This window comes from Cebus imitator, unplaced genomic scaffold (genome assembly GCF_001604975.1).
Source record: "Cebus imitator isolate Cc_AM_T3 unplaced genomic scaffold, Cebus_imitator-1.0 Scaffold612, whole genome shotgun sequence".
In the NCBI taxonomy this organism is placed as follows: domain Eukaryota; kingdom Metazoa; phylum Chordata; class Mammalia; order Primates; family Cebidae; genus Cebus; species Cebus imitator.
The window spans coordinates 772,598-793,532 of NW_016107927.1; the positions used below are offsets into that span (position 1 = coordinate 772,598).

The 20,935-nt window shown below is 56.4% G+C and overlaps 1 protein-coding gene and 1 non-coding gene across 13 annotated transcripts in view; both read right to left on the reverse strand.

Annotated features, from left to right (window-relative positions):
• The window catches only part of LDB3 (LIM domain binding 3), an 83,085-nt gene that overhangs the window by 40,244 nt on the left and 21,906 nt on the right, over positions 1-20,935 (reverse strand). For 5 of the 12 annotated variants that reach the window (XM_037734389.1, XM_017516965.2, XM_037734385.1 and 2 more), the window contains 6 exons: positions 18,287-18,438; positions 17,666-17,741; positions 12,176-12,198; positions 10,598-10,801; positions 5,830-5,999; positions 5,326-5,362 (listed from right to left, as the gene is read on the reverse strand). In XM_037734389.1, the coding sequence (XP_037590317.1) occupies positions 5,326-5,362; positions 5,830-5,999; positions 10,598-10,801; positions 12,176-12,198; positions 17,666-17,741; positions 18,287-18,438 (662 nt within the window). Of the gene's footprint in view, positions 1-5,325; positions 5,363-5,829; positions 6,000-8,610; positions 8,626-10,597; positions 10,802-12,175; positions 12,199-16,038; positions 16,407-17,665; positions 17,742-18,286; positions 18,439-20,935 lie in introns of all 12 variants that reach the window. The other 7 variants (XM_037734383.1, XM_037734388.1, XM_017516964.2 and 4 more) reach the window with 2 other exon arrangements.
• LOC119469256 lies at positions 589-752 on the reverse strand. Its single transcript, XR_005198063.1, has one exon. It is a non-coding gene; the product is annotated as a U1 spliceosomal RNA (small nuclear RNA).

Sequence of the window (20,935 nt, forward strand, 5' to 3'; positions counted from 1 at the left end):
ATGCTATAGAAGAAAAAAAAAGTTTAGTCAGGCATGGTGGCGGGCACGTGTAATCCAAGCTACTCAGGAGGCTGAGGAAGATCGCTTGAACCTGGGAGACAGAGGTTGCAGTGAGCCGAGATCTGCCACTGCACTCCGGCCCAGGCGACAGTGCGAGACTCTGCCTCACACTCCATCTCAAATAACAAAGCAAAACAAAACAACGTTGGCTGAGCATGATGGCTCATGCCTGTAATCCCAGGACTCTGGGAGGCTGAGGCAGGCAGATCACCTGAGGTCGGGAGTTCAAGATCAGCCTGGTCAACATGGTAAAACCCCCATCTCCACTAAAAATACAAAATTAGCCGGGTGTGGTGTCACATGCCTGTAATCCCAGCTACTCCAGAGGCTGAGGCAGGAGAATTGCTTGAACCCAGGAGGTGGAAGTTGCAGTGAGCTGAGATCGCACCATTGCACTCCAGCCTGGGCAACAGAGCGACACTTCATCTCAAAAGAAAAAGTGAATTACTAGTATATAAAGATCAGGAAGAGCAACATTAAGTCTTTGAAAAAAAGATGTTGCAGTGCTGGTCTTTTTTTTTGAAAGACCAGGGGAAAGTGGGAATACAGTCCCCCACTACCACAAATTATGCAGTCGAGTTTCCCACATTTGGGGAAATCATAGGGGTCAACATATCTGGAGTGCAATGGATAAGCTTTGCCTTGGGAAAACCACCTTCGTGATCATGGTATCTCCCCTGCCAGGTAAGTAGTGCTGGCCTTATATTTCTGCACAGTAACAGTCATCAGAGGCTGGCCCCCACATCTCCACACTCACAGAGTCCCACAGTCCTGCACCTGCTTTCCTTGGCAGTCTCTGTCTCTCTCTACCCCTTGAGTCCTGCATACTGGGTCTCTGTCTAAGACCGTTTGACAAAAGGGGGCCCACTGCTAATATATAACGTATTTGAAAACCACAGTTCTAGTCCAAACTTTCCTTATACTAAGAGGCAGCTGAAGCCCAGAGAGGTCACATGAATGGCCTAAAGCCACACAGAAACACAGGGGAGAATCACAGTCTAAGTGCTGGAGCCTCCTTCCCTTGCCACATCCCTGCCTGTCTGAGGTTGGAGTGAAGGGGTGGAGATGGCATGAGCAAAGGCCGAGTGGCGGGGTTCCCTGAGCCCTGCTGAAAGCACTACAGACAGTCCTGACCATCCCATAGACACTACCTAGAACACAGGGCACAAGATCAGACACAGTTTGCCTGTAAATAGCCAAGTCCTAGCAAGGCCTGTGGTGGCTGGGTGACAGTTTGCCATCAGTGCTTAGTGACAGGGGTCAGAGGCAGTCCTGGAGAGTCCGATCTAGTGAGCATGCTCTGCTTGGAGCTGTTTAGAAATCCTCAGCTAGCCAAGGAAAGGAGCCAGGAGAGGAAAGCACAGGAGAGAGGAAAAGAGACAGGAGAGCAAGGGCAAGGAAGAAGACCCCCCAGGGGCTGCTCAGGGGGTGGCACCTGGGGCAACATCCCTGGTGCTCCAGTGTAGTTTTCAAACTTGCTAGGGTGGCAGAATACCAGGGACTCAAAATAAAAAAAAAGAGAGGTATTTTTTTCACTGCCTTCTTACAAGGGGCCCTTTGGCAAGGCGGTGGGTGGGGAGCGTTGGTGGCAGTGTCCTGTGCGTGCAAGCGAGGTAGCTGCAGGTGGGGGCGAAACTGAGAGACTGCGCAGCAGAGGGAGGGGAGGGGGCATCTGCGAGGCTGCAGGAGGGAAGAGGGGGAGCCAGTGAGCCGGAGCATTTTGTTGGAAGAAGCTTAATGGCTGCACGATGAAGAAGGGGCATGGAAGGCTTTTTACATGGTCTGGGATGTAAGGGCCATGTGATGCAACCCTCACCTGCAGCCACTCTAGGGACTCTTCACTAAGATCAACTTTGCTCTTAACGCTTGGAAAATGGGGAGATGCAGAGCTCTTTACCCAGGTAGGCATCAGGGAAACACAGAGGCTGCACCTATGAGGGATCAGGGGCATGTCTGGGTTACATGCCGGGCTACATCCAGGATGGTTCCCCCAAGTAGTGGGATCCAGATGCCTCACAGATCCAAGCCCTGCCTGGCACCGGGCCGGGCTTGTCCCCACTCCTATCCCCAGCGAGTCTGCCCAATGTGGATCTGACCTTTTGGATGATCAGGGTCCGGAATGTCTTTCCAAAGTCAGAAGGAAGCTGTGGCGACTACTCTGAGATTAGGGGCTTAGCTTGTGGGCTGGAGGCACTATTTCAGCTACCTCCAGTGGAAATGGGGGAGCCACAGCATCACCTATACCTACTACAGTAGCTCCCATGGGGAAGCAGGCAGGAGGCTGATGTTCTAGCCAGTCTGGACGGTTTCCTAAGGTGCCTGGATCCTTCTAGGGTGGGCAGCCAAATTTACAGCTGATGCCTGGGCTGTTCAGGCCTCCCCCACCTCACCTGTAAAGACAGGGTCCCTGGAAATTAGACTCTGTCTTGGGCTGGCCAGCAGGTTAGCACTGAAGGCTCAGATGGAAGCTACATACTACCAGACACAGAGATACTATCAGGAGCCAGGAGCCAGAGAAGAGGGCTGTGAACTGCCCTGGCACTCTGCAGGGGGTGGGGCTTGGAGGCAGAGCAGTGATGGAGGTGAAGGGAAAGCCTGCAAGGTATTCTTGACATGTGGATTCATACTTGACCTAGAGGTCACCAGAGCCCCTGCGTGGTGCAGAATGCCTGACACTTCTCACTCAACATTCCTGCTAACTTTCTCGCCACACAGCACCAGGAAGGAGAAAGCACCTTGGCATGGGCATAAGACTGCGTAGGTGCCACTGTGCATAGGCTTGGCAAACACAGGCTCTGCTGGAGTGAGACACTTGGAAGCAGTTTACAGTGAAGCCTCCCTGGGGAAGCTCAGCCTTCAAGAGAGATCCTTAGAATCCCTGCTGGGATTTGGGAGGAGAAAGAGAAGGAGGCGGTAGCTACTCTCAGCCAACAAGGTGGGTCAGGAGAGTCTAGGGGTGCAGCTTCCAACTTGGGAGTGGGGACAGATAGAAGTGTGGCTCAGGCCCCTGAGGAGCAAGACCCCTGACCGGCCTGGACCAGGGTGGGACAAGTCGTGTTCCCTTCTGCTCAGATTGCAACATGGGTGAGCCTGGGGCCCCAGCCATGACCAAAGACTGCAGACACTGCTTTAGGCTTGTATCACAGACTGATTAGACGGGCTACACCTACTGTACCCGCCTCTGTGTCTGTGGGATAACTGCTTGGGATTCAGTGACATGGGTGGCTCTGCCCATGAGGACAACCCTCCAGAAATTAAAATCAGAAGAAGGGAGAGGAGCCCCTCCAGACGTGGGCAGAGGCTGGCTGGGTGCCTCAGAGCCTCTAATGCAGGGCCTGAGACCCCAGAGGGAGGTACTGATGGGGTGAGGGAAGCTGCCTGAGACTGAGGGAGGAAGTCAACTGGAGCCACTTCCCAGACCCTCTTTCCAGATTTCCCAGGGATGAAACCCTGCCCTAGCTCGGGGAGAGGCTCCGAAAGCTGCCTTTTGCTGGGCTGAAGCAAGCTTGCATGGGGTTAGGCCGTTGGGGGAAAGACTAACCTCCTACCCTTCAAATACCCTCAAGACCAGGCAGAACAAACTTCAAGAAATGCTCCTGGAAGGAGGGAAGGGGAAGGCCAAGGACGAGGCCTGGGGACCACCCTCACTACCGCCTTTGTGCTGTCCTCACTCAATAACTTTACAGAGCCTGTGAATATTCCAGGAGAAAGAAAAGACAAAAGATTGCTGCAATCCACCTCCACGGTACTCTTTCCTGTTCTAATGACATTTGGTTAACGAGGCACAAGCTGAGCCTGACCTTGCATACTAGAGGGAAGCAGAACATTAAAGAACCTGAAGGAAGCCGCAGGGGCCAGGAAGGCAGGGCTCTGTGTTTCAGGAGGGAGGAAAAAGGCCCCCTGCTGGCCTCTTGCTGGAAGGAACCCAGGGGGATGTGTGATTTAAAGACTCCTTCATCAAATGTTTGGGAACATCTGCATTGTTCACAGAAGCAGCCACATGGGTGACTTCTAAGAGGAGGGCAAGACAAGCATGGGAGCAGCATGCAGGGACAGTGGAGCACAGCTGGGGGAAGACAGCTGAGGGCTCCGGTACTCAAAGTAGCTGGAGCTGAACTTTTGCGCTAAATCAAACGTTACTTCATTGCGGACTCTCTAGATGCCCTGAAGGCACTGAAGGGTTAAGAACTGTTATTGGGACTGCATGCCATCCTTGGCAGGCCTGGGAGGACCCCACTTTAGGCTTGGATGCCTGGTCAGAGAATGGGAGCAACTTGAGTTGGCAAAAGTATTGGTCCAAAAATAAAATCCACATCAAGTCTAAGCTGGCTCCAGAGTCCTACTCTGTGCGGGTCCCATGGCCACTGTGTGCTGGGCCTGCTGGTTAGCAAGTACAGAAAGCTTGGCCCAGGGTGGGAGGGTGCCTCTGAGCCCCAGCCCCCTGCACAGAGGCCGCCACAGGATGCACTGACCCAAGGCAGACAGTGCCAGGAAGAGCATGCAGATGACATATTTGCTACCTAAAGTGTACATACAATCACACTGAGCCCCACTCCTCACCACGGAAGGCCCTAGAGGGTTCCAGTGAGTTCCAGGACAGCATGCCCCCCTCATGCCCACCTCATGCTATGAGCACCTGACGGGCCACAATGGTAGGTTAGTGGCTGTGGCCTCAGATCTGCCGCTGGTGGGGAAACCATGCCCCAAGACCCCCAGCTTGGCACAAACCTGTCCTCATGTCCAGGGCTTGTTCTTTCTTTCAGCAGGTATCATGCTTTTAGCAGTTTACAGAGCTGGTACCTCAATGTAGGTCTGGACAGGTAAGTCGGGCATTCATGTCCAGCACAGCCCCCTGCGTGCCTGTTTCCCAGTGCCCAGCCTTGGGATTCACAGGGGGACAGGCCCTGAGATGAGTGGGTGGGCAAGGGGCCAGCCGGGTGTCCTCACAGGGAAAGATGCCCTCATTCTCAACAGCCCAGCAAAGGCCAAAGCAGCCCTGCCCCCCTTCCCAGGGATTAAGCTGGGAGAGCCCAGGGCCTTTGCTCCTGTAGCCTGGGCCTGAGGTACAGAGACTCGGGTCCAGGTGCTCCCCTCACTGACCCAGGATGCTGCCTCAAGCCACTGTCAGCTGCAGCCCTTTGCAGGCCAGGCTTTCCAAATCCATGAACTTGAGAGGTTCCTTCCATGAGTCATGTGGCCTGGGGGCTGCCCAGGGAGGGAAGGGGCTGGAGGGCAAGGCCACAGAGCCTGAGTCCAGACACTTACCTTGACCTTCGCAGAGCTTCTTCATCAGGGTCTTGCACTGTGGGTAGAAAGGAGCGGGTCAGGGGACAGAGGAGACACAGCAAGGAAAGCTGCTGGGGCTCTGAGGGCACTGAGTCCCAGGATTCAGCCAGGCCCTGTGTGGTGACTGCCCCCTCACCTGTGCACTGTGTGCTGGGCAGAGGCCCCAGAGGACACTGGGAAAGAGTCAGGGGGTGGCCTGTGAGGGTCTCATCCCAGCCCTGGGCAGTCATCTTGCCCGGAAGCTGCTCACCAAGCCTACCACTCACTGTTGGGAGTTGGCCTTGGAGCAGAAGGCTGCTGTCACTGGACAGTCCGCCTGAGGGGCCCAGAAGAAACCCTGCTGGCCTCGGGCAAACCATCGCGGCCAGTCCACCTTCAAGGGCAGGGAGCAGGACTCCCTGGCTTCTGCAGCGCTGGGCCCAGGCCCCTGGTGGCCCCTCAGCATCTCCTTTCTCTGCGCCCACCCCGAGAGCCTGCACTCACTGAATTCGGTCCCTGTCATCTGGGCCAGGATGCGGAAGGAGCGAGACTGCAGGTTGGAGGAGCGGCGGGCCCACTCGTCAGCCTCGTCTTCCGGCTTGTTCTGGTTCTTAATCACAGCCTGGTACACGGGAGAGGTGCTGTCTACGGTGAGATCCTTAACAGGGAGGCTCCTGCAATGCAGAGAGAGGCCGTGGGTGAGGGCTAGGCTGGAACCTGGCTCCCACCCCGCTGGGGCCCTGCTCCACGCCCACTGGTGGCCCCTATTGTTCTGTCCCCACCTTGCCTTTACCCACTGCTGTCTGAGAACCCCAAGACACGGGCATGACCTGGGTCCTCGGTGCTCAGTGTGGTCGCAGTGAAGCAGTTACTCCTCTCCCTTGTGAGAGGCAGGAAGCTCAGGTCCCTCAGGTCTGCCCTTCCTCCGTGCTCGCTCCAGGCCTAGGCCCAGAGACATCCCCACCCTCAGATCCCCTTTACAGAAGGAGGAAACAGAACAGGTCTTCCTTGACCTCCCTGAGCAGGCCATGAGTTTGGACCTGGCTGGGGACAGGACATTTGGGGGACCCAGAGGCTTCCTCAGGGTCCATCTGCTGCCCTCCTCATACTTTTGGGTCCAAACAAGGAGCTGCCAGTGCCGGGTCTGCCCTGGAAGAGGACGGGGGTCAGTGTGAGCAAGTCGACTCTGCCGGGAGGCGGTAAGAAACTAGGCAGCAAGGCATGGCCCCGGTATGGCCTATAGGGACAGGGGATTTCTGGCCTGGGGAAGTTGGGAGTGGGGCTGCATGGGAGCCACTGGTCCTCTGTCCCAGGGAAGCACAGCCCTTTGTAGGAGACCAGGTGACCTTCCCTTAGACTCCCAGGGTCTGGCACATGGTAGGGACACAAAGCTCTTGGCTGAATAAACAAATCCTAGATCAGAGCCAGAAGGGACCCCAGAGACCCTCAGGCCCAGTGCCTCCCAGCCTGAATCAGACCGCAGTGCAGGCCATGACGGAAAGGTGCCCACTCACCCTGGCTGGGGGGCCAGAGGATCAGGCTGCCCAGCCCACCTTCTCAGAGGCCTGGGAGGACTCAGGTGAAGCCCACAGCAATAACAGACTGCTGACCCAGCCCTCTCCTCTACGGATGCTGAAACTGAGGCCCAGAGAGGCCAGCCAACTAGCTCGAGGTTACAGAGGATAGGAGCCCCACTGAGCGAGAACCTAGGTTTCCTGGCTGCTAGCCCTGTGTCCTTTCCATGAGGTCCCCTGTAGTCATAGGGCTCAGGAAGGCTGCTTCTGCCTATGGAAGGCCCTGGATCTGTACCTGGAGACATGCCCTGTCCAGCACTCTCCTGCCTGCCTCTCCCTTTCCCCCAGTGGGCTGGTTGGCTGGGAGAGGAACCTTGCCATTGTCCATGTCTCATACTCTCCCTGCAAGGAGTGGGACAGGGAACTGGCCTAGTCTCCCAGGACTGGTCCCTGTGTCTGGCTCAGGGTGGGCTATAAGAACATAGGTGCAGAAAGGCGATTGAGGTTGGGTGGAGTGGCCCTGACTTCCCTGAGGGCCCTGCCCTGGCCCAAAGAGCTATAGGTACACTGGTGGCCTATGGTTGGGATCGGATGGGAAAGACCAGCAGAGGCCTCTGGGGTCCAGCCAAGGAGGAGCCTGCAGCTGCCCAGGAAGCAAAGGAGAGGGTGGGATCTTGCTGTTGGCTGGGACAGGCCATTTCTGGCATAGGGAGGAGTCCCAAAGGTTCCTGAGGTCTGGGTGAGATGGGCAACAGGAAGTCACAACCAGGTCTCCTGGGTCCTGGCTCCTGTCCCACTGGGAGGGGAGGGAAGGAGGGAAGGAAGGTGTGGTTGCAAGGCCCTTGAGCCTCTCTATGAGGCTTTGCAATCCAGAGAGTGGATGGAAGGTGTTCGCTGCTGTTTCCACGGAACATGCCCAGGAGGAGCTCCCCTGTGCCTTTCTTGGCTCCAAGGGCTCAAGAAAGCTGTCAGGAGTCAGTCCCTTGGGACTCAATGTTTCTGGCTTCATTTCCCACCACCCCATGCAAAGACAGGGGACTTGTGTTGCTGCCGTGACCAAGACTGGGAGTCAGATGAGGAAACTGCGGTGCCCTCATGGTATCAAGGCTCAGGGAAAATATATGCAGAGAAGATGGACTAGGTCCTGCAGGCCTGGGGCCCTGGCCAAGGCCACTCTCTGGACCCACTCCCAGCTTGTTCTTCTTGCCACAGAAAACACACCCCAGGGTCACCGTTGCATTTACTTCACTGTGTGCAGTCCTCAAATCTGATTCATCTTTCCCCTCCATGGGTGGTCATGGCAGGCACTGGCTCCTGCAGAGCCACTTCCCATGAAGATTCCGGGGAGTGGTCTCCAAGAGGTTACCTTGCCACCTTTAGCCATGAATAATGTCCCAGTGTGGATTCTAATGTCCAGGTCTACAGTGTCTCAGTGCAGATAGAAAAGGCGTGGGGAGCTGCCCCAAAGCATGGCAAAGACAACACAGGTATGCACCCCCAGCCTGGGGAGCCTGCAGCATGAGTGTCATTACTCTGTGATTTTGTGACCATGGTGATATTGTTTGGGACAAACCCTAAGAGACAAGTACTTGCCTGTGCAGGCTGCAAGGGATGTCATTTGGCTGAGAGGTGGGTGTGAGGAGGTGTGAGGAGGAGCGTGGACAGAGCACGTGGGCTGACCACTAGTCCTCAGACACATCCCACCAAACCCACATACCATCCCACAACCAGACAGATGGACGACGGGACAGACACTGCAGGGTCTACTTACACCAGCGGTGACGCCCTGCCAAGCAGAGGAAAATTCAGCCGTGAGTGCGCGTCCATCATGGGATAGCAGAGGGGCAGCGCACACAAGAGAGCCAGGTTAGGGTCAGAAATGAGTTATGGGGATGGGGTGGGTGAAGGAGGAAGAAAAAGAGAAAAAATACGGTCAGTGAGGAAGGAACCATGGAAATTAACAGCAGAAATGGGAGCATGTTATGGCCGAGAGGTTACTCACTGGCACCACGGCATCATCAGCCCAGCGTGGCCGCATTAAGAGGAAGGGGAGAAGAGGACCCTTTCCAGGCACGCCAGAGGAGGAATAGGGAGGGGGTGGGAGGGGACAGGAGGGAGATGGGAAAGGTTCTTTGAGAAGCCTCGATTAATCAACAGTGCATCAGTTCCAAAACTGATGGGTGCCCTAGTGGTGAGACAAAATGATAGCAGTCTTCCCAACGTGCAGACAGCAGAAAGTTAGTGAAGAGCAGTTCTTCCATTATTTTCCGCTGAACTTCCCTTTGGCGACTGCTGCTACTTTTAAGAGCACACTGAGGACACACGTGACAAAGAAATGTTAACAGGAAATCCCTGTTAGCTCTGGGGTTTAGTCAGGCAGCCTTGTTTTTCTGGTTACGCATGAGCTAATGGTTGTGTTTTTAAACTTGCAGGATCATATTTTCTGCTCTGAATGATGGAATTCAATCAACCTTGTCCAGAGTTATGCAAAGAGCAGTAGCCCTGAGCCTTGGGAGTTTGACTTGAAGTTCCAGGACAGGCAGCCTCTGCTCTCTGGTGGCCTAGAGGAAGTACTGCATCTTTGAGAGGGTCCCAGGCTCCCCAGTTCCAGCAGAGCCCAGGGAGCCCACACTGTTCCACCGTTGGGCCTGGGGAGCCTGCTGTTTATAAACTGCACGCACATCAGGGCCACAAAAGCTGGGCTGGGCTCCGGAGCGGCCAAGCACAATTGGGTTCTCTGGGATTTTTAAAATCCCTCCATCCCTCTTATTACATGTTTTCCTGGCTTTGGGAAAAAAAGCATCGCCATCATTTCAAGACTTTCTGCCGGGAGTTCCGAGGGGATCCTGACCCAGATTGATAATCAGCCAACACTGTGGTATTCCCAAGTTGAAAACAGTGAGGGACTCTGTGTGTGTGTGTGTGTGTGTGTGTGTGTGTGTGTGTAAGAAACAACAGACAGACACACACACAAGAGAGGGAGAGAGGGAGAGAGAGAGAGAAAGAGCGACAAGGAGGAAGACAGAAAGAGAACACAGAGAAGGAGACACAGAGACACACAGAGAGAGGTCTGTCTGCAGGAATGTTTGCATTGCTAGCATTTTTCATCCACAAATGATTTTCAGCCAACTCTTTTTTTTTTTTTACCACCCCTCAAATTCCCCAACCATAGCTAACGGGTGAATTCCAGGAACCAAGGATGTCTTAAATGCCACTGCCCTGAGGCCAGGCTTCCTGGGGCAAAGAGGAGGGGATTGCTGCCATCAGTGGGGCTGGTTGCCAGCACTACTGTGGATGGTTGGTTGCAGACCCCTTCCCAAACCAGAAACCCAGTGAGTGTATTTGAATTGATTCTCAGTGCTGGAAGAACCTGGCAACGTCCCCCTCCCCAAAGGACAGTTTTGCTGTGAGAGGCCTGGGGGCCTCCAGAATGGTCCCCTTGTTAAGAGCACTGTAGAAGTCTCTTCTTATGCCAGCCTCCTCATGGAGCCTGGGAAATGCAGAGGCTGTGAAAAGCACTTTGAAGAGCCATCATTTTCTGCATTTCTCCACCCCTCTCCTAAAGCTGACTGTGGAGAGGGTCTGAAGAGAGGATACCCATGTTCCAGAAGGCCCTGGGGAAGGCTGGCTCCCCTCCAAGGGCCACGCCTCCAGCAGGTCCAACATGAGGGAAGAAAGCTGGTCCCGATGGCGCCCAATGGCCCAGACCCCTTGGGCTCTGGAGGCGCTGAGTGGCAGTGGAGGAGGGAGGTGCTTACCCACTGAAGTCACTGCCCTGGGCCTGGGCCTGCCCTGCGATGGCATCCATGATGGCGTCCTGGGAGTACATGCTGATGGGCGTGTTGTACTGTGCGTGGATGATGGTGGCCTTGCCGCCCAGCCCCTTCACCTCAATGGGCTTGTGGGTGGACAGGGCTGAGTCCTTCAGGGCACTGGGGTTGAAGCGTTCCTGGTAGTCGGCGCTGGGAGAGGGGTGCGGGAGTGCGGGCAGGGAGTGGAAGGAGAAAAGGGCAACAGGGGGTGGTTACATGGGTGACCAAGGCAAGGGCTGGGCGCGGTGGGTGTCGAGAGATCTCCCAGAGCCGACGCCCTCATCCCCCGTAGGCTACACAAGCCTCCTGATGGTGGATGGTCTGGGTCTATTGAGGAAAATCCCTGGTGCCCTCCCACAAAGCCCAGTGCAGAAGGTTTTCTTTTTCCTTTCTTGGTTTTTGTTTGTTCGTTTTTGTGAGACAGGGTCTCGCTTTGTTGCCCAGGCTGCAGTGCAGTGGTATGATCTCTGCTCACTGCAGCCTCAACCTCGTGGGCTCAAGTGATCCTCTCACCTCAGCCTCCTGAGGTAGCTAGGACCACAAGCATGTGCCACTATGCCCAGCTAATTAAAAAAAAAAAATTTTTAAAGACAGTCTCATCATGTTGCCCAGGTTGGTCTTGAACTCCTGGCCTCAAGCTGATCCTTCTGCTTCGGCCCCTCACAGTGTTGGGATTACAGGCATGAGCCACCATTCTTGGCCATAGAAGGGTTTCCTTGCCCACCTCAGTGTTTCCAGATGCCCTGCAGGACCTGACTCAGCCTGAACTCCCTCCCAGGGTTCTGCAGGGGCTGCCAGGCACAGAGAGATCTCCCACCACACACAGCAGGGGGAGTGGGGGCATGGGGCTGGGGTAGGGGATGGGAACAGCGGCCCAAGCTGAGTCCAGAACTCCCCAAAGGCGAAAAGCGGCTCCACTGGGCACCCACAGGGATTCTGAGCAAGCTTCCTCCATGAAGGGGCTCTTCCTGCAGGCTACTCCCTTGGCGGCCCAGGGCTCTGCTCTTCCAGACGCTTCAGGACATGTGCTTCTTCCTCAGAGCAGGGCTATGGCTGCCCAGACCCCTCAAGTCCAGCTTGCCGTGTGGCTGGCCAGCCTCTACCCAAGGGAGGCTCTTCCCTCCAACAGATAGATGCGCTCCCCGGGCACACAAGATCCAGTGAAGCCCTCCTGAGGGGTCGCCAGGACAGAAAGGTCTTCAGGCCCACACAGGCCCAGCAGCAGCACAGCATTTCGACCCACCCCCACACCATCACCAACCCCAGGCGCGTCTTAAGCAGCTGCAGCAGGAAATTGGGAATGAATTAGAACCATCAGATGGAGCCCGCACCCCCATCCCCAAATGCTTCTACTCTAGCTTCACACACATGCAGGCTCACCCAGGGGCATGAGTGCACCCCACTCATACATATGCATACACATGTACACATGCCAACAGACACATCCTATCCACACCAGACACACGCAGACACATGCTGGGGCGGGCACGCAAGCGCACACACATGCTGTCCTTTGATACTAACTTGGCTGGAGAGTTGGGTACCACCTGGGGAGGAAAAGGGCAAAGAAGACAGGGTGGTCAGAGGGAGGCTCCACCAGGGGGAGGAGTTTGAGCTTCAGGACCATTCTCAGCCTGGTCGTTGTGGAGGCAGAACCAGCCCAAACCGCACTGGGTGAGGAGAGCAGGGAGCGGGGAGGGAGAGCTGAGCTGGGAATCGCAGCATCCGGGACCCTCGGTTTTGTTTAGAGACCGACACTGCCGTGTTTTCCTCTCAGGGGGGCCCCCAGTGCCCTCTGCTTTGTCAGAAGTAGGGTTTTCTTGTCCATCTTTGTGAGCACTTGCACCATGTACATGAATCCCCCCATACAAGTCTGGCTATAGACCCCAGAGAGGAAGCTGGGCATGGAGACAGGAACAGCTGTGGCTGCTAAGGAAAAGACTGAGGCCCAGGGGCCTCCCTGCCCATCGGCAGCTCTGGACTCAGAGTCTGTTTTGTGGGGGCAGCTCTGGAGTTCTGTCCTGAGCAGGCATTGCAGTGGCGTGGATGGTGGGGTGTGCACGGGGTTACCTATTCCTCCACCAAGCCCTGACCTTCTCTTCCTCCCGGAAGAGACGCAGGCAGCTCTGGCTGCTTCTCTTTGGGTATAGGGGAGTGGGGTGCACAGTCCCCAGGGACCACTCCTAAAGGCCCTGTGGGCTAGCAACGAGGCAGGATGGAGGAGCGAGGAGGTGCAGGGAGAAGTGTCAACTCAAGGCTTGCTGAAGGAAAGCGACCAGCCGAGGCAGCCCAGCTTGGACAGCGCAGTGAGAGGCCCCTGCCTCTCACTCTGACCCGAGAGTGAGCCTCCCAGAGCATGGTCTCTGTAGGGAAAGCAGTGTCTGTCTTGTGTTTCTTTAAATGCAATTTTCCTGCAGTGGCAGACCCTGTGGCCAGCGGCCCTATCTGGGGCCTGTGAGGGAGACAGTGTGGAAGCTGGTGAGATCTTTCCCCAAACTCTGCCACCTGCTTGAATCTGCCCAGTATGGGCTCTGGCTGGAGGATCCTGGGCCGGAGCCTGGCCCTGGTCATTTGCAGCCAAACCCTGGGGAGCCAGGCTCAAGTCAGTGGTCCTTGGCCCCAGCAAGCAGCACCGTGGGCCCTGCTCTGCCCCAGGTCTGCCACTGCCTCAGAACTGATAAAATTCCCTCTGTCTTCCCAGGCTCAAAATAGCTGCAAGAGGAGCTATATTAGGAAAGGGCCAGCACGGAGCCCCAGTCCTTCTCCATTTTTGGCCGGTGCTGACAGCTGCAGGGTCAGCTCTTGCCCTGACCAGCCCAGTGCCCCCTGCAGAGGGCAGTGTTGGCCTGGCGAGGGTGGGGGCTGCCTCTGCCCTGCCTTGGCAGCCTACTCCTTCTTTGGCATTGATTCCTGCCTCCCATTTAGCTTCTCCCACCCAGGACCTGGGGCTGGGATGGCTGCAGCAGACACATCTGAGAGGTGCCAGTGCCTGGGTCTTGGGGTAGATGAACTAAAGATGCAAGACCTGCCTAGGGGCCTTTGCACTGCGTGGCCTGAGGGATACTGTCCTTCAGCACCAGCCCCAGAGCGGAGGAGAAGAAGGGGGCTGCAGGGATGCCCATGCCTGCCTGCCCTTGCACCATGTCTGTTTCTCTCTCCTCCTTCCAAGAGGATACGAGCTGCAAGGAATTGCACTGCAAGCTGCCCAGAGGAGACAGCAGCGGAAGGGGCTTCCTTTTGGAGCCAGACAGGACACAGTTCAAGTCGTGACCCTGCCTCTTCCTAGCACTGTGACTCTGGGCAAATTACCCACCTGTCTCAGCCTGTTTCCTAATTCTTTATATTGAGATGTAGTGTCTACCACACAGGTGGGTCGTGCAGACTGAACGGGTCCTGAGTCTAAGGTGCTCAGCACGGGAGAAGTATGCCGTGGACAAGCTCAGGGATTAGCGCTTGCTGACCCTGTTGCCTGTGAGCAAAGGTGTTGGCCTCAGCCCAGCAGGGGTTGCCCTAGGCTAGCCCAGGTCAGACGCTCTAGCCCTTCCTGCCGGCATGGCCTGGAACAGCAGTATCAGCTTTCACTTTGGATAATGCACCCACTGCACACCCTCCCTTAGCCCACCATCCCTTGGAGGAAACTGTCAAACTCGGCAGCTCTCAGCACTAAGTAATAATTTACACATTCTTCAGGGTCTGGGCAGCCCCTGTACCAGCGGCAGGGTACCTCAGGCACCATGGGAAGTACAGGTGGGCCTGGCTCCTCACTTCCCTGAGCAGGTAGACACGTCCCTGTCTCAATGCAAAGTGGAGTCAGGCAGACCTGCGTGCCAGTTCTGTCTACCATTTACTAGCTGTGTGACCTTGGGTAAATCACTTGCCTCTCTGAGCGTCTATTTTCCAGCTATAAGATGGGGGAAATCATGCCCACCTCTGGAGTTGCTGAGAGATAAGGCATGTGGACTGTTAGCTGGTCCACAGGCAGAGAGCAGGGTCGGAATGCGGAGACATTATCATCGTTGCAGGTGGGTCTCCTGGGAGTCCCAGGCCACCAGAGGCTGACCTCTCTGCCTGGGGCCAGTTCCTGGAAAGGACCAGGAAGACCTACCAGCCCAACAAAGGTGGGACAAGGAGGCCACCTCTGTTCTACTGTTCCCTGAGTTTTCTGGCAAAAGTCCTTTACTGGGAAACCCTGGGGGTGTATATAGGTCTGTCACCTTGGGTAAGGGAAGCAAGCTGTGTGGTGCCAGAGGTCAGCTTCACTGAGGATCCCAGAAAGAGCTGGGGAGCTGGAGAAGCTGAGGGCCACGGGGAGCAGTGGCCTGATGGGGCACAGGTGCTTTCGGCTGCAAGGGCAAAGGGAAGGGCATGGGCCTGGGCCAGGCTGACCAGGTTCCTACTGTGACTCTTCTGGGTGGCTCCAGGCCAGAACTTTGTTCAGGGGGTGAAAGAACAAAGCTCAGAGCTTTACAAGTGTTGGGTCCTTTATCCTCCCAGTAAACCTGAGACATGGACAGTGTGATTCTTCCATGATTCGGAAGAGGAACCCTGAACTGCTAGGCTCTACTGCTTCGACTCAACCTGCCCTGACCAGAGAGCACTATGCCAATTGCACAGGACGGGAAGAGAAGTCAGGGTGAGAGAATAAGTGTGAAGGGCTCGGCGCTAACACAGGCCCAATGTGGGGACTCCGTTCCCTTGGCCCCCTCCACAGTGCCCCAGCCCTGTGTCCTTTTAACTGTGTGCTCCCAGAGTCCCCCCAGACCTTGGGGGTGAGGCTGCTGTTCTCCTGCACAGCCCCTTTCTCTTTTGGGTCTGCTTCCTCGCAGCCCCACCCTGGCCAAGGTCAGTCCTGCAAACCTGCTCCCTGTATGCCACTGCCCAAGAGTCTCTCCATATACAGCTCAGGGGCTCCCTCCTCTAGGCAGCTTCCCAGACTATTCCTAGTCCCAGAGAACTTGCTTTTCCACCTCTGGAACTCTTTCCTGCTCCTGCCTCCATCCTCCCAGGGGGTGGGGACTCCATTAATGAAGGCAGCAGGCTGTGCTGTCTTGTTCTGGGGGGTAGCCTAATGAGAAAGTTTTGGAGTCTCCTGCATTCAGGACTGGCTTGGCCATGTGGTAGCTGGACAAATGGACTGTGACTTAACCTTCTCTGAGCCTCAGTTTCCTTCTCTGCAAAATCCGACATGTCACCCTAGGGTGGTTGTATAAAATGCTGGTGCGCCTGGCTCACGGCACACGCCGCAGGATCATCGCTGGCCTCATGGGCTTGGGGCTGGCTGGATTGGGGCCAGCGCCTCACTCTGACCACCTGACCAGGCGTCTGCTGAACACCGAGGACCCAGGTGGCCCAGGCCACGCACGGAGAGCTGCATGCCCATTACCTACCCTCCTGGGAGTCCGGCACCTGAGGCCTTCCCTCGGAGGCTCATCTTGTACATCTGAGCCATCTCCCTCAGGGTCTCTGCCGAGTACAGGCCAATGGGGTTGTTATACTGCCTTGGCTGGCTCGAGCCCGGCAGGGCTTTCGGGCTGAGTGGGTCCCAGGCCCCCTCCGGGCTGGTCTTGGCCCTCGGGCTGGCCCTTGGAGGGCCAGGGTCAGAGGCCTCGGCGAGTGAGGAGAAGGCGGAGGGCCGGGAGAAGGCAGGGCTAAAGGTGGGCCTGAGCTCCGGGGTGCCGGGGGTGCCCGGGCTGGCCCTTGCCTCGGGGCTGGGGCTGGGTGCCGCCAGGCTGCCGTTCGTGTCCAGAGTGGGGTCCTGGCACAGGGCAGGCCATGCAGGGGAGAGAGAAGAGAGCGGTTAGAGGCCACATGCGTCCCAGCGCTCCTGTGTGGACCTGAAACAGATGCGTTAGTGCTAGCCCCACAGCCTGAAGCCCAGAGCACCTGGGTGCGGCACCTGGAAGGGAGCACGCTGGCGGAGGAGCGCACAGGCACATGGCTCCTGGCCCGTCCTGAGACTGGCATCCAGCTGGGCAGAGTGCCAAGCCCTGCACGGAAGCCAAGCCAAACTTGCCGTCCCCCATGGCCCAAGGAAGTGGGTACAGGGCTCAGGGGATAGCCCGTTATGTGTCTGTTCCCCCTGCCCTTGAGAGTGGCACCCAGTGGGCACAGCCCAGCCTCCTGCTCCACTGACCCCACACAGCCAGTGAGATGGGATCCCTGGGCTGGCTGTGGGCAGGTGGCGGGGAGGAGAAGAGGGAAGCTGAGGAAGTGGGTAGCTGACATTTGGGGTCCTCAGTTCACCTCTGCACCTTCCAAGCAGCCCTCCACCCACTCTCCCAGTCTGTGAACTACCCCACCCTAGTTAGCCTCTTTTTTCTCCCAGCCCCCCCGCCCAATCTGCCCCACTGGACAGGTGGGTTCACTGTGAGCCCGTGCAGCGGGAGAAGTTGTGCAGGGAACCCTGGGGGTTGAGCTGCTTAGCAAGGCCTGGGAAAGCCCCAGGCAGTGGTGAGGTCTGGAGCCAGGGCTTGGCCTCCCTTCTCCCCCGTGCCTGCCTCAAAGGCCATCGCCAGCGTGTCCTAAGGGCTACAGGGGCATGCACTTGGGAGGGGCAGGTGGGGAAGTGGAAACCAGAGGGAGAGATCTGGGTGGGGGAAAAGCCTGAGGCTGGCAGGCCCTTCCACGCCGGGAGCTCCTTCTCAAGCTGGCCTTGGCCATAGTCACCTAGCCCCAACCCCTTCGGCAGATGAGGGTCAGAGCCTGGATGCTCATCCCCTGTTTGGCCGGGAGGGGTACCCTTCCCCTGAGAATATTGCTGTCCAAGCTGGTTTCCTATCAGCCCAGCCACGAGGCATGGCAAGGGTGGCTTGCACCCAGGCCAGCATTCCCACATCCAGTAGTCAAGAGTGGCTTGAAAGCCTCTCCCAAGGGCCTGCCTCACTTTCCCAGGGTCAGCCGCAGCAGGGGCAGGGATCGGCCCAACTGGGCCAGCCAAAGACCAGGCAGGCTGATCAGGGCCAGCACTCCAGGAACCACAGCTGAGTGGGCCCCGCCGCCACAGTCAGCACCTACCTTCTGGTGGGGAATCACCGGCAGAGGGGACTGGACTGGGGGTGCTGTCGTGGAGATGGGAATGGGACGCTTCGATCTGCAGAAACCAGAAATGAGATCAAGTGAGGAAGTTGCTTCTGGAGCCAGGAGCTCCTGCCTGGGCAGCGCTGGTGAGGGGAGAGCGAGAGAGAGCTAGGCAGCTGAGCCAGAGGGGCCCACATCCACTGTCCACCCCATGTGGATCTCCCCAAGAAGGCCCTGGGCCTGACAAGGATGGAGAAGTCATGGCCCTCGCGCACTTTGGTCAGCATCCATGGGCCCCTGCTATGTCACTGGGAGCTGCCTGGGCAAAGTGGAAGCAGGGAAGATCTGGCTTCCAGACCCGATGGCCCATATATGGGCAGCTCCAGGACCACCCTCTCAGCCTCATCTGTAAAGTGAGGCAGTAATGTCAGCCTCTAGGTGTTTGACAATGACCTGAGCCTGGTCCTTCCTCTGGCACAGGGCTGTCCTTACCTTCCTGCACAGTTCTGTAGCCCAGGTCTGGGCCCACTCAATTGCTATGGGACAATCCCTCTTTTGGCCCCCGCCCCAGGCCCACACCCAAGCCTCCGCCCCCTGCTCTGGAGAGCTCCCACCTACTTCTGCAGGGTGAGGCTCAGGTTGTAGCTGGCAGACTTGATCTTGTTCTGGGCCTCCAGGTGGGTCATGGTGTCAGTGTTGACGCCGTCAATGGCCACCACGAGGTCGCCCTGGCTGAGCTGGGACTGGGCTGCCTTGCTGCCTGGTGTGATCTGATTGGACAGCAGAGGTGGGGGGTGAGCATAAGGAAGGTGGTCCTGAGGACAGGCCAGTCCTTAGGGAAGAGTCACTGGGAGCATTTAGCAGACGCCATCATTTTGTCTTTCATTCGTTACGGCCAGTACCAGCTGCTTACCAAGCCTAGTTCCTCTTCCCAGCATGTGGCTACCACATTTCCTAGAGCTCTGTGTCTGACTGAGGCCATAGGACTAGCTCTGGCCGATGGAATGAGGGTGAAAGCAAGGTACGCCCCTTCCAGGTCTGCCCTTAGCAACCTTCCTTGTGATCCTGCACACTCTCTGCTTGACGGACTGAAAGCAGAGAATGGAGAGGAGGAGAGGTGTTTAAGGAGCACTGTATTGGATGTTGGATTAATGAGAAACTTTTGTTGTGCTGAGCTATTAAGGTTTGGAGGCTGCCGGACATGGTGGCTCATGCCTGTAATCCCAGCACTTTGGGAGGCTGAGGTGGGAGAATTGCTTGAGGCCAGGAGTTTGAGGCTAGCCCAGGCAACATAGCCCAGACCCTGTTTCTACAAAATTAAAACTATTTAGCAGGATATGGTGGTGCATGATTGTAGTTCTAACTACTAAGGAGGCAGGTGAGAGGGTCACTCTAGCCTAGGAGTTTGAGGTTACAATGAGCTATGATTGTGCACCACTGAATTCCAGCATGGGTGACAAAGGAAGACCCTGTCTCATAAAAATATTTTGCAGGCGGCCGGGTGTGGTGGTTCATGCCTGTAATCCCAGCACCTCGGGAGTCTGAGGCAGGTGAATCACCTGAGGTCAGGAATGTGAGATCAGCCTCGAACATGGTGAAAACCAATGTGGTCAACATGGTGAAACCCCGTCTGTACCAAAAATACAAAAAAATTAACTGGACATGGTGGCGTATGCATATAGTCCCAGCTACTTGTGAGGCTGAGGCAGGAAAATAACTTGAACCCCTGATTGAACCCAGCAGGTGAAGGTTGCAGTGAGCTGAGATTGTGCCACTGCACTCCAGCCTGGGTGACACAGCGAGACTCTGTATCAAAAAAAAAAAAAAAAAAAATTGCTGGCTATTTGTAACCTTGGTTAGCTTCTTATAACCCCTGCAGCTTGCAAAGCTATGGAGCACTTTTCAGACTGCAGGAGAAAAGAGAGATGCAGGAGCTAAGACACAGCAGCATCCGAGAGATACTGCCAGGCACCCACTCAAAAGCATCTTAGTCCCAGGTGCTTTGTGCTACCTGACAGATGTGGAGAGGGTGAGGTAGCCAGCAACCCTGCCTGGGCGAGCAAAGTTGGCTGGGAAATAGCGCAGGGCTTAGGGTTCTGTAATTGGTGTCATACCGCTAGAAGGCGGGGTGCAGGTGTGGGGGCCAGTTCCCAAATCCTGCGCCCCAATAACATCACAGAATGTTACAGTCTGGAGGCCCCATCTTCAATGTAACCACACAGAATGCCACTGCAACTCCACCCTGGGAATTCCCCATGGGATCTCAGGAAGGCCACACCTCCTGGAACACTACTTGGGATGTCATCATGGCTCAGACTGCACTCTCGGTGACATCATGCACGATGCCAAATTCTGCACACCAAGCCTCCAGTAACAGCACGCTGAATACTGTGGCGGCCCCACCCACAGTGATATCACACGAGACGCAGAATTCCAGAGGGTCTAATGATGTCATCTAAAATGGCTTGATGGCTGGTCCCTAGTGACATTAGTAGCCCCACCCCCAAAGATACCTCATGGAATGCCAGAGACTCTGGCGGTACCCCTATGACATCACATGGAATGCGCTGGCCCCTGCTAATCTCACATAGAATGGCTTTATGACCTGACTCCCACCATACCATGTTGGAGGTCCCCGACCCCCATGACATCATGAGGAGTGCCATGCAGGCCTGGCCTTCAGTGACATCACAGGAAAGAGGAGGCTCTGGACCCCACCCCCAGCAAGCTGTGGCTGGAGGTATTCCTTGGCTTCGCCTCCCAAACATGCCCACCAGCCAGTTCTCTGGGCTTCTCTGAGTACATCCCAGTCACCTTTCTGGCTACAACCCAAGGACTAAGCCAGTTCCTAGCACTGGCAGAAGCTAGATTCAGGCCAAGTTCTGAGAACCATCCTAGATGGTGCCCAGAGAGGCTCTGGGGACAGTCCCTTGCCCCAGGTGCCAAGTCTGGCTGTGGCTCTGGCCAGGCCCTGGGCTTATAGACATGGATGGAAGTTCCTGCCAGGTCCCTCACAGGGAAGCCCCTTCCAAACCAGGATGCCCTGCAATCACCAGTCACCAGTGCCCAGCCCACTCCCAGATGGGCTCTGCAGATGCAGCCCAGGAACTGAATTGTCTCTGCATGGCCACGTTACCGGTCACAGAAACACTGCCCTACACTACGTGGGTGATAACAGCAAGACCAGGAGAGCCCTCTCCAAATGCTGTTAATCTGCCATTTCAGCCTTAGGGGCTATGGTGCCCCCCCCCCCCCCCTTTTTTTTGA